At 48.7% G+C, this 21,613-nt stretch overlaps 1 protein-coding gene across 1 annotated transcript in view; it reads left to right on the top strand.

Moving 5' to 3' along the window:
• Positions 1 to 21,613, top strand: part of DNALI1 (dynein axonemal light intermediate chain 1) — a 166,912-nt gene that overhangs the window by 136,338 nt on the left and 8,961 nt on the right. The window contains exon 5 of the mRNA XM_069625249.1: positions 16,286 to 16,450. Coding sequence (XP_069481350.1) covers positions 16,286 to 16,450 — 165 coding nt within the window. The remainder of the gene's footprint in view (positions 1 to 16,285; positions 16,451 to 21,613) is intronic.

Below are 21,613 nucleotides of genomic sequence, written 5' to 3'. Positions count from 1 at the left end.
CTCTTCTCAAATCTAGGTATTAGTGTATTTACTGTTGTGCCCCCATTTTAGATGTATCTCCCTCTATGCAGGTATCACAAATCTAGGCGTTTATTTTACATTTACTGGTGTGCCAGCATTATAGGCGTTTCTCTCTCTATCCATGTATCCCAAATCTTGGTGACTCTACATTTACTGTTGTGCCCCCGTCTTGAGAAACTATCTCAGATCTGGGTGTTTCTGCATTTACTGTTTTGCCCTCATTTTATGTGTTTCCCATCTCTGTGTAGGTATCCCAGATCTAGGTGTTTCTTCTACATTTACTGTTGTGCTCCATTTTAGGCCTTTCTTCCTCTGACGAACTGTCTCAAATCCGAGTGTTACTGCATTTCTGTTGTGTCCCCATTTAGGCGTTTCTCCCCCATTTAGGTGTCTCCAATCTAGGTGTTCCTGGTTCAGCACTTACTGTCCAGACCAATCCCCCTACTCCCATACCCGACCCCAGCTGCACCGTCCATATGTGTGTGATCTGCCAATTAAGGATCCATCCTGTCCACAAGATAGACACAATCCCACACATTGCCCAAATCAGAGCCACACTCTGGCAATCCAATATGCTTAACAATACTCACCACACCATATCACAACCCTCTTCAATTCACAGTCCATCCTCCCAACCCTTTACCTCATTTCACTGCCACGCCACCCACCAAATCCCCAAGGTATACACCCCACCTCCATCCTTGCTCAACCACCCTGTTCCTCCCAGCTCCAACCTCCATGTAGATCTCGCTCTGCACAAGCCAGAATGGCACGATGGAGAGTGAGAATTGAAACATTGACCACCCGAGCATCCCGCACCGCCCATGTACCCAGTCAAGCCAACCCTACCACGCCATCTCCTCTGCTACCTCCTTACCTGCACCCCCATCCATGGGCCACCCGAAAGACAAGTGGCAGAGGTTTCAAGGGGCCAAGGCTCAAACCTCGGCCACCTCAGGCCTCACTTAGCATCACCCGTGTGCCAACCCAGATTCCAATCCCTGCACCTCGCTATAGCACCCAAACCTCCCCCAGCTCCCAACCTGTTCTTTGCTCTATTCCCCACTTCCACCCTCCACATGTCCATCTCCACCCCCCATTCCCAACCTGCATGCCCTCCCATGACTTCTCCTTTCTATCAACCCACCGTGACCACCCACGTCCTCCCATGCCCTCCCCTGGTCAGCCCCTCCCTCAACCTATCGCCACCACACCCTCATCTACTCCTCTGCTTCAACATTCCCGACCTCGACACGTCCAGCACTTGAAAACAAACCACACCAAATCTCTTGCATCCTCGTCAACATGAGGTCCGTCTCTAAAAATAAATGTAACCTCTTTGACCTTATCTCAGATGAAAACCCAGACGTCTGTTTCATCACAGAGGCCTGGTTTTCCGATTACTATGAACCCACTACACACGAGGCCTTCCCACCTGGCTACAACTTGATTGTTCGGAACAGATCAAGAAGAGGCGGAGGACTTGCACTGCTACACAATCACCAATTTCCTCTGCTTATCAAGGACACCTCAGATAGCACCACAGACTATGAATCCCTTCTTGTAAACTCCAACTCTCACCCTCCACCTCGAACATGTTCCTACTCATTTACAGACCCCAATCCCTGCACCAATTTACAGACCCCCTGGCTACAACAAAAACTTTGCAGACACACTCAGTGAAGCTCTGACAACTTCCTTCAACCTACATCCAGCACGCGCCATCTTAGGTGATTTCAACATTTGATTTGACTCCATTTTAAACCCCATGACCCGATCTCTCACAGACAACCTAGAAGCCTTCAACCTGACAGACACATCACTTGTGCATAGGCGTGTTATAAATGCCATATATCATACGCCCACTGACATGGAGGCCACACCCTCGATGAGGTCTGTTTTGCAGAGTAACTCTAATCTAAAAAAGCAATAGATGCACGTTGCTAATAGTGCACAGGAGCATTTCCCAATGCACTTTCATGATGTCTTTCTTTTTTTTATACATTTCCATGCTGACTTCAACATATGCCAGTGTTACCCGCCATATAAGAACATACTCATGTTTGCTTTGCGCATAATGCGAGTAATGATGCTATAAAAAACATGTTCATGCTGGCTCTGCCATTGTATGCCAGTATCCCCACGTAAGAACATACTCCTGTTGGTTTTCCATCAAAAATGCTATGTGTCGGAGGGCCACCAGGGGGCACGCTGATGGATGGTCCCTGATGGCGTGTCCCTACCGCAGCGGTTATGATAAGTGAAGCTAGCCCTCACTTTTCGCCCCCCCCCCAGCTTTAACCCTACGCCAAGGGAGATGGGAGGACCCCCTCGCCCTAGTGGGTGAAACAGCAGTGTTAAACCGCAAAGTAGCTGCAGAGCACGGCTGCAGCAAAACAACGGCCGAAATCGAAAGTGCTCTGTCCCACCTGGATCGTGGAGCACAGTGAGGGATAGAGGCCGCCCAGCCCGCGGCCTTAAGAGCCGTGGAAGTGACCAGCAAAGCTGCATGGAGACGGTGAGACCCCCTCCGCTGCCCATCTCGGGCCGCCACACTCCTTGGGGCCTGCACCCAAACGAACGCAGCACACAATGAGGGAGAGAGGCTGCCCAGCTCGGGCAGAGGCCTGTGGAGCAGGAGGAACGACCAGCAGAGCCACAAAGGTGGGTGAGCCACCCCCTGCTGCCCATTCTGGGCCCTCTTCTCTCAGGACCAGTGCCCAAGGACTGGGTGGTGCAGTAGGGGGCCCATATACCGCACCTGGAAATAGTACCAAACACCCAGGACCCCGGATCCACCGTGGCCCCGGTAGAACTACCGGAAGGCTGACTCAGGCTGTTTCACCCCCCCCCCCCCACCCCCCAAACCCCCCCCCCCCTGTCCCACTGAGAGCGAGGCATTAAGGAGATTGCACCCCGGGGACACACACAGGACCCTCAGGCCCTGGCAGAGGCGGCAGTGGCAAAGTTGTGCCCTGGCCCGCCGTACCAGGTTGAGTGACCTGGAGAAGGACTGCGGCCCTGCAATCCGGGGGCCCTGTAGCCAGGTAGGAGGCCCAGGAGAACCCGGGGGACCAGCAGGGTAGCGGGACCAGAGGAGGAACAGGGAGGTGTGGACTCCCCATTCGGGGGTGTGTGCCCACCTCCCCACCTGGAAGAGTGTTAGGGCAGTCTGGGTAAGCCAGACCTGGACACAAGTTAATAAGCATAGGAGGAAAACAGAGACCAAACTCATGACGAGGACCCAGAGGCCACCAACGCCTCAGCAGGCCCCACCCCACAGGTGGATAAAGTCACCAGTTAACGTCAGCAGTGACGCTACCCACACTCAAGTGCACACGCTGAAGAGAGAGGTGGCACATGGACGTAAGATCCAAATTGCCCAACTTTCAATACAATCCAAAAACAAACGAAGGGGGACTAGTCCGATGGAACGCCACGTCTCTGGTCGAGGAGGAATCTGTGCAACCAAAAAAGATATATCGGCACTAATGGAAGAGATTAGGAACATGAGCGCATACATTGAAGGCAGGGTCAATAAAATTACCCAAAGGATCGACAAGATGGAGGAAAGATTAGAGGAGGTGGAGCACAACCAGTCCTCCCTTGACACTTTGGAGACTCAAATGGAGGTGCGTCTTTCAGAGATGGAGAGAAGAGGAGAGTATGCTCAAAATGGATATCCTCGATAATCGTGAAAGGCGCAACACATTTTTGGGATTCCGGACAAAGAGGGGGAGACTGAGAAAGACTTGAAGAGAACCCTGTACGAAATCACTAAATGAATCTTTGACAATGACACAATAGATTAGGCAAAGATTGAGAGGATCGACAGGGCGGGAGGTGCAGCCGGAGGTCCCATGTCAGTTTTTGCCCACTTTCATAACTACGGAGACAAATAATATCCTTGAAAGAGCGAGATAAATGGCCTGGTGCTATATGGTTCCACGAAGATCAGTCTTTCAGGATGTATCCTTGCTCACCTTCACCAAGAGAAGGCTTTACTCACCCCTCACCAAGTGATTACATGAGAAAGGGGTCAGATACAGGTGCGTGCTTCCGTTCTCCATCACTTTTGAAATCAATGGGTACGAATACAGGCTGATCAAGGAGGAGGACATACACAGGGCCACCAGGGAGCTCACGGGATACGCCAAGATGCCACACACCTCGAGGGAAGGGGCGGCAGTGGAGGGACAGTGGCAGATGAAGGCCACGATAAGGGAATGTATGCTGGGCTCCCGGATGTTCAGGAAGCTGAACACCCCACCCGGGGTGGGGACCTGCCCAAATATTGGGCCATGTCTCTTTGACCATCACTAGCAGGACGGAGATCAAAATTAGGAGACCCCCATGTTGGGGGCTCTCAGTTGTAGTTTGTTTGAAATCCGCTCAGGCAACTATTCTGTGAATGGTGTGTCTGGGGGAAAAGAGAAACTCTGGGTATTGTATCTGTTCTTTTTTGAGAAATTGTTGTGGGGCGAGAAGTGGGGTATCTAGATCAAGTGGTTCGAGGTGAAAGGGATCCGACTGAACGGGTGCTGTAGGTGGTTCGATTTCAACCTGTTGCCTTTAACCGGGGAGGATCGGAAGCTCGGGGAGAGGGATTCTTGATGGGGGGGGGGGGGGGGGAGGGTGTGCGAGACGGGAGTGAAGGGAACTTGGTGCAGGCTCCCCCCTATTATCTGCCTTTTATGGCACAGTTCACAATGGCACACAAGCCCCCGGACAGGAATAATGTGATGGCCACAATCAACACAGTATACCGGGGTGACCTCTTTAGGGTGGGCACCTTGAATGTAAAAGGATTGAATTTGCCCACGAAAAGATCATTGGTTGCAAAGGAATTCCAGAGGTCGGAACTAGACATTGGGCCTCATTACGAGGTTGGAGGAAGCCTTGCCGGTTTTACCAGCAAGGCTACCTCCATACCGGCAAGAAAATCCAGCACCCGCAAATGGGCAATTACCGCGGTATTCCGGACCCGGTAAGATTCACGAAGGGGGAAGAAAAAAGGATCCCAAGTGGTGGGCTTAATGGCCGGGAATACTGGGGCTCTGGTCCTCCTAAGAAAAGCGGGAGTGGGGATCCTGGTCATTAAGACGCTCAAGATGGAACTAACCAAGGTCTGGTCCGATGTGGAGGGGAGGGCCCTATTGGTATCGTGCACCATAAGGAAGGTGCACTCCACTTTCGCCATGGTCTATGCCCCAAACAAGGGCCAGCTAACATTTTTGAAAAATACACTTGCAAATATATTGGTAGAAAGCATGGGACATCTTATCACAGGAGGGGACTTCAACATATGGACTGATCTTGAGTTAGACAGACTAGCGCTACATGTCAGGGAGCAGGGCCCACCAAGACCAGGGTACAGTGAGCTTCGGGAATCATTGGAGGGGTATTGGCTCAGAGACACATGGCGACACTTCCACCCATGTGAAAGGGGTTATACCTTTCACTCGCGCCCACAGGGAACATGTACCAGAATAGACCATCTATATTCCCAGAGATTTTTGGGAAGAAGCACACGGCTCGACGATCATTCAGATCTCTTGGTCTGACTATGACATGGTTATGGCAGACATACAATGGACGGGTCTGAACCCCAGAGGGTCCAAATGGAGGTGTAATGAATCACTGTGGAAGGACCCTATATTACACTCGGAGATGGGCAAGGAAACTGGGAATACTTTAAGACAAATCACACAGGGGAGGTCGAGATAGGTGTGGTGTGGGAGGCAGGGAAGGCTACCTGGCGGGGGATTCTGATCAGGGAAGGGGCATGAAAGAAGAGGGAACAGTCTGTTTGTTTGTTTGTTTTATTTATTTGTAGAGCGCTCCCGACCCGTGGGTAGAAGGGCGCTTAAGAAGGCGGTTACAGGCATAACATATACATTACATTTACAAAGTACAATAATTTACAAAGCAAGGGTTTACATACAACAATTTACATATAATACAAGTATGGTTGCGGCTGCTAGCTTATTAGAGGTGGGGGTAAATGCTACTCAATTGAAAGTAGGCTGAGGGAAGAGATAAAGCAATTGAACAAAAGGGCACACAAACCTGCAAGGAGGTGAGAAGAATACATGTTGGGGAAAGGGGGAAAAGGGAGGAGCTGCACTAGGCTGCGTTACAGACCTTCATAAAGCACACATCCACCACAAGGGCACCTTGGCGCTAGGACGCTCTGCGAAGGCAGTTGACTACATGACTAGAAGAGCAAGGTTTTAAGCGCAAGCCGGAACTGCAGGTGATTTTTTATTTTTATTTTTTTTTTATTTTATTTTTTAATTGCGTATGTCCGCAGGAAGCTCATTCGTTAAGATGCCGGCCGCAACTGAAAAAGCCCACCCACCCAAACAGGCTCTCCGGAATTTTGGAATAATTACCAGGTTTGCCACTTCTGATCCAAGGACCTCGAGGGGGATGTATGGCCTACATTTGGCTTGGAGAAATTCGTCCCCAAGCTCATAATACGCCCGGTGAACAAGGCACACGACTTTAAACTTAATTCTTTTTGTCACCGGGAGCCAGTGAAGTGCCCGAATCACTGGACTAATATGGGCACCACATGGTGATCCCATCGCCACCTTAGCCGCCATATTCTGCCATCGCTGCAGCCGCTGAATGAAGCCCTTAGGTTGCGCTATGTAGTGGGCATTGCAATAGTGGCTAGATATTAGTGAAGCCACCACCTGAGGACGCAAGTCCTCTAGGAGAAAAGGCATGATCTTACGCAGTAGCTTCAACAGATAGACGCCCGTCTTACAGACTGAGCTAACTTGTCCGGCCATTGACGATGATGACAGCACAACTCCTAGGTTTTTGACCGACGTGACTGGGGAGGGAGGAACACCCAGGACAGACGGACAGAACGCTGGGGTCGACATGGAGTTCCCACAAGAAGAGCCCACCACCATCACCTCTTTTTATCCCCGTTCAGTTTAAGCCAGTTACTGTCCATCCAACTCTTCACGGCCGACAGACACTTGCACAGTCTCAACAACACCTCGGTTTGGTCAAGATCGAACCATACCAGTGTTGTCTGCATATGCATAGCATCTGAAGCTGCGGGAGCAGATGACAGCAACTTGCGACTGAACGTTAAGATTGGATAGTATCGGGGACAAGGCAGAGCCTTGCGGAACACCACAGGATAGTGTGAGACTGGGAGAGAAACCGAGGGAGAGAAAGTGACTGACCACATCCCGACCGAAAGGAATGCCTATCCAACACTGCTCCTCGCTATCTATCCAGCCTAATAACAAAAAAACAGTTGGGTAGACCCACCCGTTCGGTTTATCTTGGGCATATGACTAAACCTAGATACAAAAGACAAAGAGCAGGTGGCTCTAGCGTCTCTGTTACGGCAGCTAACTACTGGAACGCCCTACAGCTGACCATAAGAATGGACCCTGCTTTACTCTAATTCCGCAAAAAATGAAAAACATGGCTCTTCACACAAGACACTAAATTGAACCTCCCTCACATGTAAGCAACCTAACCTACTGCATAATGTGTAAATTAACCTTGTAAGTATACACTACCTGGGACCTACATAACCTGTAACCATATTCTTAAGCCAGCATAACTCGCATTTTTTGTTGTAAGTATGCACTAACTTGTGTTCTGCATAATTTGTAACCAAACTTAAGATTTACCTACCTGTAACCAACTTCGTAAGCCAGACCAACTTGCAACCATCTTAAGTTTCCTGTAACCTGTAACCATATTCGTAATTAATGCTCCCAGATGCCTGAGGGTTAGGTGTGCAATACAAATGTAATAATAAATAAGCGAATCAGGCCAGGACGGTTTCCGAGAGCCCTGCACCGGCCAGGAGGGACAACAAGATGAAGGGGTCAACCGTATCAAATGCCGCTGACAGATCGAGAAGTATCCGTGCACAAACTCCACCCTGATCTGCCAGCATAGCCAGGTTGTCTACTGCTGACACTGGAACACTCTTTGTTCCCCGTCCTGGACGGAACCCGGCCTGGAAGGGATCAAGGCCATTTGCATGTTCAAGATGGGAAGAAAGAAGGGGGGGGGGGACACTAGAGACTCCAATACTTTCATAAAGAAAGGGAGGAGTGAGATAGGGTGGTAGTTAAAACCGCGGGGTCAAGCAGAGCTTTCTTTAAAAGAGGAAGAACAATGGCTTGTTTGAACTCTGCAGGCAGAATTCCCTGCTGAAAAGAATGATTGACGGTGGAAGTCACCAGAGTAATAACTCCGGGGAGAATTTGCTGCAATATTACCAAAGGTATGGGATCAGAAGGGGCTACCGATTTCAATCGAAAGATTACTTTCAACACAATGGGCCTCATTATAATCTTGGCGGTTAAACAGGCACGGCTGCCGCCGGAGTTGCATTTCTTTTGGCACCTGTCAATGAGGAATTACCGGGTAATTCACACATTGCCGGACCCAGTGATTCCTGCATTGACGGGTGCCGGTACCTGTCAGTCCCCATGCCCATTTGAGCCCGTAATGAGGCGGTAGGGGGCTAACGGGGCTGGCAGTTCTACCGGCCCCGTTAACCCCCTACCAACAGGGTTGTAATGACCCCCATACTCTAAAAAATGTTCCAAAACTAAAGCCCCATAAATTGGAGAGGGTGTGAGGAGAGAGCTGACTACTGGCATATGTGGTGGTGGTGCCTGAGGATACAAATCTTCTATGACGAAGTCCTTGGGTGGATTAAAGATCAAGATGGTATAGCCTGATTCAAATCACCCATTTTGGTCTTGTTTGGTATGGAGGAGGTTGGGGAATACACAAGACTCCCGAAAATGGCAGCAGCGTTCCTGTTGGCCGCAAGGGCATGTATAGCTACGAAATGGAAAAGTGTGCACCCTCAAAGTAAAAGGGAATGAACCAATGTAGCAAAAATGTATATACCATGGAAAGAATCCTAGCGGGGCTCCATAGACTGACAGGCCCCTGGCGATGGAATGGGCTGAATTAACTGCAAAATATATGGGCCCAGACCCATAGACTGCACGGACCTAAACGGGTGGCACGAGGGGGTGGATTCAGAGGGGTGGTGGCGAGGCAACCAAGCGCACAAGGGACCGGGGGACTCGTGTCAAATTGACTCATAAATATGTTCACCAAATAGGAGGCTAGTAGCCATGGGACTTAACACCTTTAGGCACATTGACACATTAACTGTTAAGTGGTGTTAGGTGAAGGGGGAAAAAGTTGTACCAAAAGGGGTGTTAGGGGTTGAGAGGTGAAGAAAAGGGGGAGGGGGAGGGAAAACCACTTTTAGTAGTTTGATTAACCTAATGGACTTGGGGCGCTGCATTTCAGACCCCGTCCACAGTTGATGTTATATGCGACTTAAATCTTCAATAAAATGAAACATGTTTTTACAAAAATGCCATCTCTCTACTAACGGGGCATCCCAGATGTGGACCCCTTGCTCACTGTGCTCCGAGAGGCACAGCTCCACCTCACTGATGAGACCCGACTAGGCCAAAACACGTGTCTGGAGTTGCTGTTGGTACTCTTATTCAATTGAGAATTGCCTATCATTTCTGTGCTGGACTGCTCAAGTGGACGGGACAAAGACTGGTATGCAAATGGTTATACCTCCTTTGTGAAAGGTATAGTGTGTTAAAACATGTGGCTGCTGCCGAAGCTGAGTGGGTACATTCCCATGGAACAGGTTATGCTGTGTTCCTTCTTGCAGAGGGGCTCCCTGACCACCTATACAATCAATGTTGCGTGGAGAGAGGGTTGTTGAAACATAAACGTACACGTAAGCCGTGCTTACACAATCAAAATGATCCCCTCCTATCTTTAGTCTATATTTTGGTTTCCTCGAATTCTCCCAAACTTCAAGTCAGACCAGCATTCAGTAGGACTGTACAAAACACCTTTACCATTTTACATTCAATGAGGAAATTAGTGTTATTACACAGCAATCCACAAGATGGCAATAGAGACCTGTACAGTCCGGAATAGATAGCGGATATGTTTATTCTATTACAGAAATTCAGTGCACAAGATGATGCATTCATTGTCTGATCCACCCATCCCTAAAGAAAGCTATACAAGGCATATCGGAGGACACTCGGGTTAATAAAACGTGCAATTTTAAGCCACAGAAACGTTGCCTTGCTCTTTTTCCTCCAGTTTCATTTTTCTCCATGATCTTACGTATTATTTTAGCCAAGACGGCCAACGGCGCCTTATAAACTTCCCTTTGCATGCAGGAGCTGTAGGTGTGCTCCATTGCCCTGAGAAACACCTTGATCCTGGGATGGAATCCCCTCAGAAAAAATCATTTCTGGAGAGGAAGAAACCCACCGAGTCCCACCGATAACCTGTAGGTGCGAGACACTGTCGCGTGTATGTTTGAGCCAGAAGGTGAACCAAAGGAACGTGAGACTGGCCGATGGAGAGCAGCAAGTGAAACATCTAATTTCTAATGCAGAGAAGTCATGGGCGTTGTTAGGGGGACTGCCCGGGCATCTGTTCAAGTTGTGGGGTTTCTGCACTAAACATAAGCACATAGACAATCCAAGTGCTTTCCTCGGCTCAGCCAATGGCTGTGGCCGAGCCATAAAAGCCAACTCTTAGTAGGGACAGGTAGCGGCTAAGGCGGGAAGAAAATATGCTTCATCTTATTCATGGTAAATTAAGGGTTAATGCGTTTTACAATGAAGTAATTGTTTCAGAAAGTCTCCTGGGGTGTTATTAGGTCTTCATCCCGCTTCTCTGGGTTACCTGCACACCAGGATTGCCAGTGTGTACCACGGGCGTATTTAGGACTAGTGTTCGCTCAACGGGGATTTGCTCTCATAGCAATCAAAGGGAGGGGCCGACTAGCTTCTGCTTGGCTGAGCAGGACACTGGCCCTGCTGCTTGCTGCACGGTCCTCACTGCGAAGTATAGGACTCACTGATTTTCTATACTCTGACCTGGACAGATGTATAGAGGACCAACCTATACTGTGACAGGGTCAACTCTGGGCACTCCAGTTAGCAGTGACAAATGCCTAGGCCAAGTCTCCAGAGGTGGTTAGCTTGTACAGGGTCCATAATGAGTACACACACAGTGGGAGTCACAAATTATACTTGGACAACATGTATAAAAATAGTTATTTATTTATGGCCAAACAACACTATAAAAGATGACTACTAACAGTTAGATGTATCACACACCACTAAAAATAGAATACATATATACAGTCACTAGAGTAGGGCATAATACAGATCAAGCTCCTGTAAAGGAAAGTACAGATTCGTTTATGCACTGCAGGTCTCCAGAGAACTAACCCTAGCTTCAAAAGTCTTTCCCTAAATTGTCTGGGGCCTTATTCCCAAAAGTTCCAGGAAAGTTCGGACACAGTTTGTAACGCTGTAAAAAATGAAGGTAGGGTCTGTTGGGTCCAGGGAACGATTCCAAGGGCTAGGGGGCAAGTTATTCTAATGAACTTAAGTGTCCTCAGCCTTCGGAAGGCTTGTGCAAGCAGGCAATGGCAAAGCCAAAGTGTTATGAAAGTTTGTAAAAGTTATCAACACTTTTAAAGGGAGTTTAGGGAGCAGGTAAGAATCACTGTAACTCGCCCACCGCCCCACATACTCTGATTCTTCACAGGACTTGGCAGGTCAATTGAAGAAGGTCCGAGGTAGCTTTTCCCACCATGAGCCTCAGCCCTTGATTCACAGAGGTTGCAGGTTCGAGCAGATCTCCGTTCGGTGTCTTTGGCTGGTGCAAGGACTTTCAGTGGAAGAATGCAGCAAAACACGATGCAGGACCCCTCACAGGACTGGACTCGACTCGGGTGAGCTGTTTCGGACGGCGGTCACCACAGCACGGCGATGCATAGGGACTCCTGTCACGGTCAGACTTTACCTCCTATCTTGGGTCCCCTGGCAGGAACACTCATGCATATCACTCAGACACACTGAAACCAGTTTGTGGATTGGGACCAGACAGTCCCAGCCCACATCCAGAAAACACACACAGCCCTCCAGTAGCACACCAAAAGCCTCTGCCTTCCCCGGCACTGGGAGTCCATATAAGGATTTTCCTGGCCTCACAGGCCAGGAAGAAGGCTAAAAGACAAGATGGCCAAAGGACAAGCGAAAAACCTTGTGGCATGGCCATATTTGGTCACTAGCAACAGTTAGTAGCCAAAGGAGGTAAACGTGGGAAGGCTAAAATGAAAAGCACCACAAAATTGTAAAAAGTCACTGCTGCCACCAGCTTGTTCATTTAGCACATCTAGAGTAACCAAACATCCTGAGTGTTAGTCTAGGGCAAAAACAAAAGTGTGCCCCATTGTACTGTATTGTAAGATGCATGGTACAATGATAAAAGTTTCAAACGTGATACAAAAGTTACCAAAGTAGTAACAGCAGTATCCAGGCTAAGGGAAACAAGGTTTCCAGTACTGACAGCCTGAAGGACATGTCAGTTTCCCCATAACAGATGAGCAAAAGCTAGTGTAGTGAAGTATAAGGTGTTACTGCACTATAAAAAGAGTAGGTCAGATATAAAAATAAAAAGCAAAAAGTTTGAGGTTCCGTAGAAATAGAAGGAAAGGTGCAGTAAAGAGAAATCTTTCCTAACACTTGGGAATCCCCCAGTGCTTTAAGTGGGCTGGGGCCAGCTGAGGACAGGCCACGGCAGTCTCCAAAAAGTGGGGCTGAGCCGGGGCTCTGCCGGCGCCCCCTGGTCCCACCGCAACAATGGCGGAATACATTATCCTGCTGCGGCCGCAGCCGCAACGGGATGATGCGCCTGCCATTAAGTCAGGCAAGCTGACAGAAGTGCCAGCCAGCCACAGCAACTTCTGTCATTCACTGTAAATTCCACTGGTGACCCCCCACGCAGGGTCACCAGAGGAAGTTACTGTCCTTTGTCACTCCAACCCCCCCCTCCCCCCAACCCCCCAGGTCGCCGAGGCATCTTTAAACCTCGACAACCTGGGGACTCCTCAACATATTTCGAGGTTTATAAAAAATGGCTTGAAAAGTACACAATTCAAGCCATCTTTTATAAAGCTTTGCCTACGGACAAAGACGCCTCAGGCTTTGTCCGTCAAAGCTTTATAAAAGATGGATTGAATTGTGTACTTTTCAAGCCACCTTTTCTAAACATAGCGATGTTTTAAAAAGATGGCTTGAAAAGTACGCAAACCGTAAGGTATGTACACAAATATATATACATGTTATATATTTGTGTGCGTACCTTACTATGGTTTGTGTACTTTTCAAGCCATCTTGTAGTACACAAACCATAGTAAGGCACGCAAACAAATATATAAAAGTAAGCATTTATATATTTATGTGAACACCTTACTATAGTTTGTGTACTTTTCAAGCCATCCTTTATAAACATAGAAATATGTTACATGTTTCTACGTTTAGAAAAAATTGCTTGCATAGTACACAAACCAGAGTAAGGTATGCACATAAATATATAACATGTGTATATATATTTGTGTGCATACCTTATGGTGTGCGTATTTCTTTAGGCCACGTCAGTGCTGGTGCTTTTTCATGGTGTGGTTTTACAGTGCTTAAAGGAGTATCTTCGTCCAAAAAGGACCGCTTTGGGGACGCGACTGTGCCTAGAGAGAAAAAACTGCTGGGGTGAGGTGGGGTGAGGTGGTCTTTTTTGCTGACAGTGCAGTTCAGATGCTGGCAGATGCAGACTATAACTGTTGAGGGAGGGAATGGACTCCGATGTTACCTTTGGATTGTTGCTTCCTCATTGTGTTGGGTAGTCACCACAGGCCCCTGGCTCCGTCGGTTGCTTGCACTGTTGGTCTCCAGTGCTTCTGCCTTTTTGCGTTGGTTCAAGGGAAGGACTGAGCAGCAGTGCTATCCTGGGTTCATGGGATTCTTGGAGGCTTGCGACTCAGCTGTACATGGCAGGTGAAAGGAAGGAATCGCCGGTTCCTCTTTTTCCTATATGTCCACAGATGCCATATAAGTCATTTATAACGCATCTGTGCACAAGTGTTTCTAGGCACGACAAGACAAGAAAGGGAAGACAGAAGGACAAAACAATGATCTTACTAGGCCTTGTGTCATTCAGATTGCGCAAGTACGGGGCAGAAGTGCCAGGGGAGGAAGAGAGAGTGCAAAGGAACTCGTAAGTGCTGCCAGGGAGGTGGCCCATAAGTGCAGAGAGTCAGGGGACTGTAGGGTTGCAGATACAGTCCCTAAGTGGTTTGGAGGCAAGCACAACTGGTCTTGCAGGAGCCTGGTCCCGTAAATTCAGAGGGTGGCCAGGTAACCAGTATGTGCTGCAGACAGGGAAATCAGCAAGGGAGAGGGAGAGAGAAAGCGGAAACAAAAAGGAAAGCCTTGAGTTGCTTCCAGAACCTTGGGTGTTCCTGCTCAAGTTTGAGAGAGGCGGGGAAAATGTTCCAGACGGAGGCCCCATCCAAGGACCCCCGCCCCCACTCTCTGCCTGGAGAAGTGTCTGACCCTCAGAGTCGAAGGTGGACGAACGGAGGGCTCAAGAAGGAAGATGCTTAGGAAGAGTAAGTTCGATGTATTGCGCTCCCCAGCCCCAGAAAGCCCTGGGGATGATGCAGAGGGTCTTGAACTTGATCCTTGCAGCCACAGGGAGCCAATGGAGAGATTTCAGGGCTGGAGAGATACAATCCCTGGGCTTGAGGCCAAGGACAAGTCTTGCAGTCCTGTTCTGGATAAGTTGTAAAGGGCGAAGAGTAGAGGCAGGCAGGTTAAAAAGTGGCTGTTGCAGTAGTCCAGCCTAGATGGGACCAGGCCTCTGAAGACAGTGAGCTTCTGGGGGAAATTGAGAAAAGGAAAAATACCTCTGTGGTGGTGCAACTGATAGTGTGACTTCTTAGAGAGCATCGCCATCGGAACAGCTTTTGGAAGAGTGCAGGGACTGGCAGAGCTTGATTCCTCTACAGGTAGGAGTCTGTCTGTGCTTCAGGACCGTTCTCCATGTTAGGCAAGATGAGGATGAAGACCGTCTGGTCACTTAGCTGACGGGGGGCTGATGGCATAACTCTGCTCAGAATCACTTAATCATAGCACGGGGTCTGCAACCTTTGGCTTTCCTGATGTTTTGGACTCCAACTCCCATCAACCGTAGCCACATTAGTCTATGGTGAAGGGTCATGGGAGTTGTAGTCCCAAGCACCTGGAGCACTGCAGGTTGCAGACCCCTGCACTAGCATGTTGCAATATCCAGCTTTCGCAGGCTTCTTCTCAGGTTCTCTATTCTCTTGCAGTGGCATCTGGTCTAATTCCGGACATCATTCACTAAGTGGTCCTATTTTGTTTTGGCAAGGTAAGTCCTTGCTTGCCCTGGAAATAGCAATATCAATATCCCACTCACTCTTGGGCACAACATTTGGCCACTGGAGTATGCACTGTATTTGCACAGGGTTCCCTTTAGGTACATCCCAGTGTGCAGCAGGTGTAGCAAACAGTATCCAGCCAAGGCTGGCAGCAACCTGTGGGGTCAGCACACCCAACTGAGAGGAGACTTGTACAGGGAAACAGGGGGCCTTGGGGCCACTTTACCATGAAAGACTTAGTGTCCCTCAGGCATACACTCTGCATTGCCGTCGCCGATGAGGGTCAGAAGTAGGCTCATCACAGAGAAGTTGGCTAAACCAGGTAAGAGTAAATTCACACTAGAGGAGTAAGATGGATCCTTGTCCATTGTTGGGGGCATTGGGTTATATTGGATACAATGGAAACGTGAAGAAGTCCCAACTGCATTCGAGAGTAGGCTAGATTCTGCGGCCATGGGAAGTGCACAATTTATCTTTACAGACATGTGCATTGTAAAATCACAGAAGTCCTGGTCATTCGCACCATGACTTTAGCCCTATACCAATAAAAGAGAGGCTAGTCTTAAACAGGTCTCCAATGATACCACTGACAGAAAGATCGACGTCCATTTGATTGGGTCCTCCTGGATTAATTACAAGTGTAGCAACAGGTCTGTAGGTCATTCTGAGAGTGTGTAGGGGTCACATGATGAAATTACTCAGGTTCACAGTTAAAATATGGGTTCAGAGATGGCACTCTAGACAAACATCAGCCGGCTGAAACATATGTGAGTGGTCTATAGGTCACCAAATGTATAAATACATCTTGTCGCCCGGCTGCAGAATGTTGGTGTTGCAATGAGACTAGGGACAGCATTAACATTAATGTTGAGCTTTTTTCTCCCTCCTACAGTAGAACATAATTTTGGGTTTGTGATCTCTATTGATTTTCTGCTAATTCCTCTCCCAAAGATTCAAGATTTAGAAAATGAGAAGAAAGATCTGGAACGACAGGTGAATGAGCAGAAAGCCAAGTGTGATGCTACGGAAAAGCGAGAAGCAGAGAGACGGCAGGTCGAAGAGAAGAAGCACGCAGAGGAGATCCAGTTCTTGAAACGAACCAATCAGCAGTTGAAGGTGAGAGCGTATATCCTCAGCCTACACCCAGAACACCTGTGGATGAGTGGGTGTTTCCTCTGCACTTCAGGCAATATGCCAATGCACAAATTGGCTAGGAGTGCTCTTTGTTCTGGAAGGGAATTTAACTCTCACAGTGACTGGATAGTATACCTTCACAATCCTGTAAACATTTTTTTTTTCTTTATTGAGCTTCCAGAAGCAACAGAGCACTTTACAGAGGTATACAACAGTACAGATGCATAACAAAAGCACGTTTCAGAGGTAACAGAACAGATATACAGTGGGGATATGATACAGAGAGGCACTGAGGAGGGGTAGAGCTGTACCGGTTGGCGGGGAGGAGAGAGCGGGCAGCATTTAATTCGTTTGTTTGCAGACCCATTGTGGATAACAATATTAACTTCCATTTACCATTTACCATTAAGGAGTACAGTCGAATCTACTTAAACAATATTTCAGAACTAAAGGTATGGGGAAACAGACTGTAATGAGGGAGGAGAAAATGGAATATAGAGGGTTAAAGAGAATGAGAGGCGGGAGGAGGAACAGGAGGAGAGTCATGAAAGGAAGGGGAGTTAAAGAGTAAATGCTGAAAGAACAAGATGTCCTCTCAGCCTTTACTTTGCATGCTCAGTTAATCCTTCTAACAACTGGCGATGAGGATAAAAAGGTATCCGCCAAGCCTCCTTCAATCCGGCAGCAAGACGCCATCCAGTCGGGCCATCCTCGCTGTGCACATGGGCCAGCGCCCTTCATGGTGCCCTGTGTTGGCACCCCCATAACCACAGACAGCAGAGAAGCCAGGCGGCCTCACGGAGCACACACAGTGAGGGACAGACTTGTGAGACGCAGCCTGCACACTGCTTCCAGAACGCCAGCACCGTTCGCATTACACCAGCAAGTCCCGCCCACCAGAGTCCCGAACACTGGAGGGAGATCAGAATGGGCGGCAAGAGGCACACAATAACCAGTGGAACACCAGCACCGGCACAAGGTGAGAGCAAGCACCATCAAGAAGTGGTAGATGCTGCCAAGTCAGTAAAGGGGAGCTGGAATTGACGGCAACACACCAGGACCACACAAGGCACAAAGGACTGCCCCCACCAGGCGTGATGCAGTTCCTGAGCGCACCACAGGCTCCTGCGCCCGGTCCCCGACGGAAACCCTTAATCAGGGGACAGGCACCTCCATGTGCACCCCAACCTATACTGGGGCGTACAACCAAACAAGTCCCACTAAGGCGCCTAAACACCAGCGAACATGGTAGGAGGACAAGATGCACCCCTACGCACCACAAGCAGTGTAGCCTTCCTGAGGAAACCTGCCCCATTCAGCCTTCAACCACAGACGGACTGAGGACCCAGGATGGTACGGGTCGAAAACTTGTCTGGCTTCATCAAAGCAGCCGGGGAGGAAAGGTCTCTGGTATCGAAAGACATTTTTATGAATCTAGCAGGCATGGCGATAAACTGCACCATCAATACCATCCCGCCTGAGGACAGGAACACCTACGAAACACTTGTGGCCACCCTGGACAGGAAGCTTGTGAAACAACCGAACAGGAACTACAAACGCTATGTTTTCAACTAATGCCACCAGGCCTCTCATGAGGCGGTAGAAGAATTCATCACACGATTCTGCCAGAAACTCGTCCACTGCCAATTCTCTGCCTTTTTCGGACGGCGGGGCAATCTGGCTGCTTGTAATTGAAGGGTGCTTGTCATCTGTAGTCCAGAAACAGCTCCTGAAGAAACCCCTATCGATAAACAAGGTAATTGAGATGGCAACGGTGCAAGAGAGAATGGAGATACACGCCGCTGCAATCCAGACACAGAAAAAGAAAACAGACAGATACGAGACAGTAGCAGTTTTTATTGGCGGCAGAGAAGGGGAGAGAAATACCACAGATCACCAGACACTGCCAAAAGGATTGCAGAGGGATGGGTACATACAGCCAAGACTGGGAAAAATAAATGGGTAAGTCCCAGGGTTTTTTGTTTAAGGGGGATTGAGCAGAAGGGGACTATTCCTATAGTGTAAATAGCGAGAACAATGCTCAATTACCTCTCTCTTAGTCCACCTTATAAGCTAGTCAGATAGATAACCTACCCCAATTGATCTAGTTTCTATTTCATTTACCCACAATACATATGTGTAAACAAAAGATTTTGTCGTGCCAGAGAAATACAGGTGTTAAACACATTTTTTAATCAGCAGTTAAATTGTCTTTCTTAAACGTACAACGTTTTTAAAATATCTGAAAGGTGGTAATGCCTTGTGGAAAGCATACACCACACTATGTATTGAATTTAACTGCTGATTAAAAAAATGTGTTTTTAACACCTGTATTTCTCTGACACGACAAAATCTTTTGTCTACACATATGTATTGTGGGTAAATGAAATAGATAACCTACCCCAATTGATCTAGTTTCTATCTGACTAGCTTATAAGGTGGACTAAGAGAGAGGTAATTGAGCATTGCTCTCGCTATTTACAGCCAAGACCGGGGCCACGACCTCAGAGACTGGTACCGGTGTGGTCAGCTCTTCCCAAACGCAGGACCATGCCCAGCAATGACCCAGAAGTGCTCCAGGTGTGGGAGATGAGGGCACTTCCAGACAGTCTGCCATGAAGGGAGGCCGTTCTCGTTGGCACGCCAGCCACAGGCGACAGTCTAAATGGATACTACTATACAGACCAGCACAACCACTGCGATAGTGGAGATAGGCCTAATCCTACCCAGAACAGCCAAGGAGGATTGTACAAACAATGGAACAAGGAGTGGAATACAGTGAAGCCCCCTTGAACGAATGAATCACTGTCTCGACCTGAATACTGTGGGGACACATATGGTTATCCAGAGGACCAATACGTCAACTGGGATGAGTTCTCATACAGGCAATACACAGAATTTCGGGACGAATTCGTAAACCTAATCCATGGGACGCAAGACTGCAGTGAGGTGCCCAGGGTACACGTGATGATGGACACGGTCACACACACACACACAGATTCCTCGTTAACACTGGGGCAACAGTCAACATCATGGGAGAACAAGAATTCAGACTCACAGGTAACACCCAAGAACTGTCACCATCCAAAGCAAGAATCTTTAAGATGGGTGCCAGTATACCGCTCCAGATAGGTAATTTCAAAAAAACATTCTCCTTTAAAGGGAAAAGTATTGACACCACCATTCACGTCCTACAAACCCCCGTCCAAGGCAAATGTCTCCTCAACTATTGCACCGTGGAAGCACTCTGCTTAATTAACATCCATTCCAACGAAGGAGACATAGTAATGTGCACTGGTAGCCTACCCGGCCATGGATCGACGACCACCTGGCAGGGTTCCCGCTCACCAAGGAATTGATCCGGGACATGTTCCCCGAGATCGTTCGAGGACTAGGTAAATTAAAAGGGACGGTAATCGGCCTCCACATCAACAATCAAATCAAGCCCGTCCCACAACACTAGCACAAAGAGGGCTTCCACCTAAAAGATACCATATCACAAGAACTACAACAGCTCCTAGACAACGACATTATTGAACGAGCGACGGGGCCATGCCATGGATATCACCCCAGGTGGTGGTACCCAAAGAAGGCAACAGACTGCGTCTCTGTGTCGACATGAGAGAGGCAAATACAGCCAAAGAGAGAGAGACACCCAGGATAGAGGACATGATCGTCAGCCTAAACTGCGCAACGAAGTTCTCAAAACTCGTCCTCAATCAAGGGTACCATCAGCTTGAGCTGCACCCTAACTCAAGAGGGATCACAACATTTCCGTCCAGCAAAGGCCCTTTTCGGTACAAGCGGCTGAACTTTGGAATCTCCTCTGGTGCAGAGATACTTCAGGAGACCATCAAGCACCTACTCCTCCCTGTCCGAAGAACATTCAACTACTCAGATGACCTCCTAGTGTACCGCACCACGCAGGAAGAACATGACAGAGCTCTAATAGAGGTGTGTGAAATCCTGAGGACAGCAGGGCTCATCCTAAACTGACCAGTACAACATCAGCATAGAAAGGTTAAGGTTCTATGGCCAAATTTTTTCTGGGGAAGGAATGCAGCCTGACCCCGAAAATGTGCACTGAATCAATGAACTCCAAGAACCTACCCATGTGGGGGGAAGTCAGATCCTTCCTAGGAATGGCGGGATACTGCGCCCGCTATCTACAGAGATATGCCATTACCACCAAACCATTACGTCGGCTTCTAAGAAAGGACGAGCCATTCATATGGTCGGGAGAGTGCCAGAGGGCTGTTGATGCAATCAAAATGGAACTGACAAGCGCAACACACTTGCCATACTTAAACCCAAGATGGCACACAGAACTAGTGGTTGATGCCATTCCAGTCAGCCAAGGAGCCATTCTGGCACAATGCGAGAAGCCAGATGCCCGTGCGAGCTGTCCCCTATCCCACACGGAAAGTGCATACTCGCAGGTGGAAAAAGAAAGCCTAGCAGCAGTGTGGGCATGCTAGTGCTTCCACCACTTCATGGTTGGGAAGAGGGTTTCACTCTTGACAGACCACCAGGTCCTCCTGTCATTATTTGGCAAGCCGAGAACAAGAATGCCTCCCAGAATTGAAAGGTGCGGCATCCACCTCCAACAATATGACTACACTATTGTCCACCGAGCGGGAGGAAACAACAACCCGACTAACTACATCTCAAGGCACCAAGCAACGTCATGCTTGTCGCCACGGGGGGGTCTGGAGGCAGATGCAGAGTATCTATGCTATGTCATGGAGCAGGCCCTACCGCCCGCACTCACCATCGAGGACATAGCCACAGCAACACAGGCTGACCCGTCAACCAGGTGGGTCAGGGAGCTCACCGTAGCGAACAAATAGAGGGACTACAAGAGGCTATCATGCCAATGTTAGGGAGCAGCAACTAGAACAGATGTCAATGGTCAGCACAGAACTGGCTGTGTCCTAACAAAGGATACTGCTGAGAGGATGCTGGATAGTCCCGTCATCTCTTCGCAGAGGGCTGGTACAGTTGGCACTTGAAGGACCCTGTGGGGTAGAGGCAACCAAGAACCTACTCGGGCAATCGGCATGGTTTCTGCCGATGGACGCCATGGCGGAAAAGACAGTGAGAAGTTGCCTCCCATGCCAATGCATCACCAGGGGCGACGCACCA

Source organism: Ambystoma mexicanum, chromosome 11 (assembly GCF_040938575.1).
Source record: "Ambystoma mexicanum isolate Mex_15411 chromosome 11, UKY_AmexF1_1, whole genome shotgun sequence".
Lineage (NCBI taxonomy): Eukaryota > Metazoa > Chordata > Amphibia > Caudata > Ambystomatidae > Ambystoma > Ambystoma mexicanum.
The sequence above is the reverse complement of the archived record's forward strand: the minus strand, read 5'-3'. Positions and strand labels throughout refer to the sequence as shown.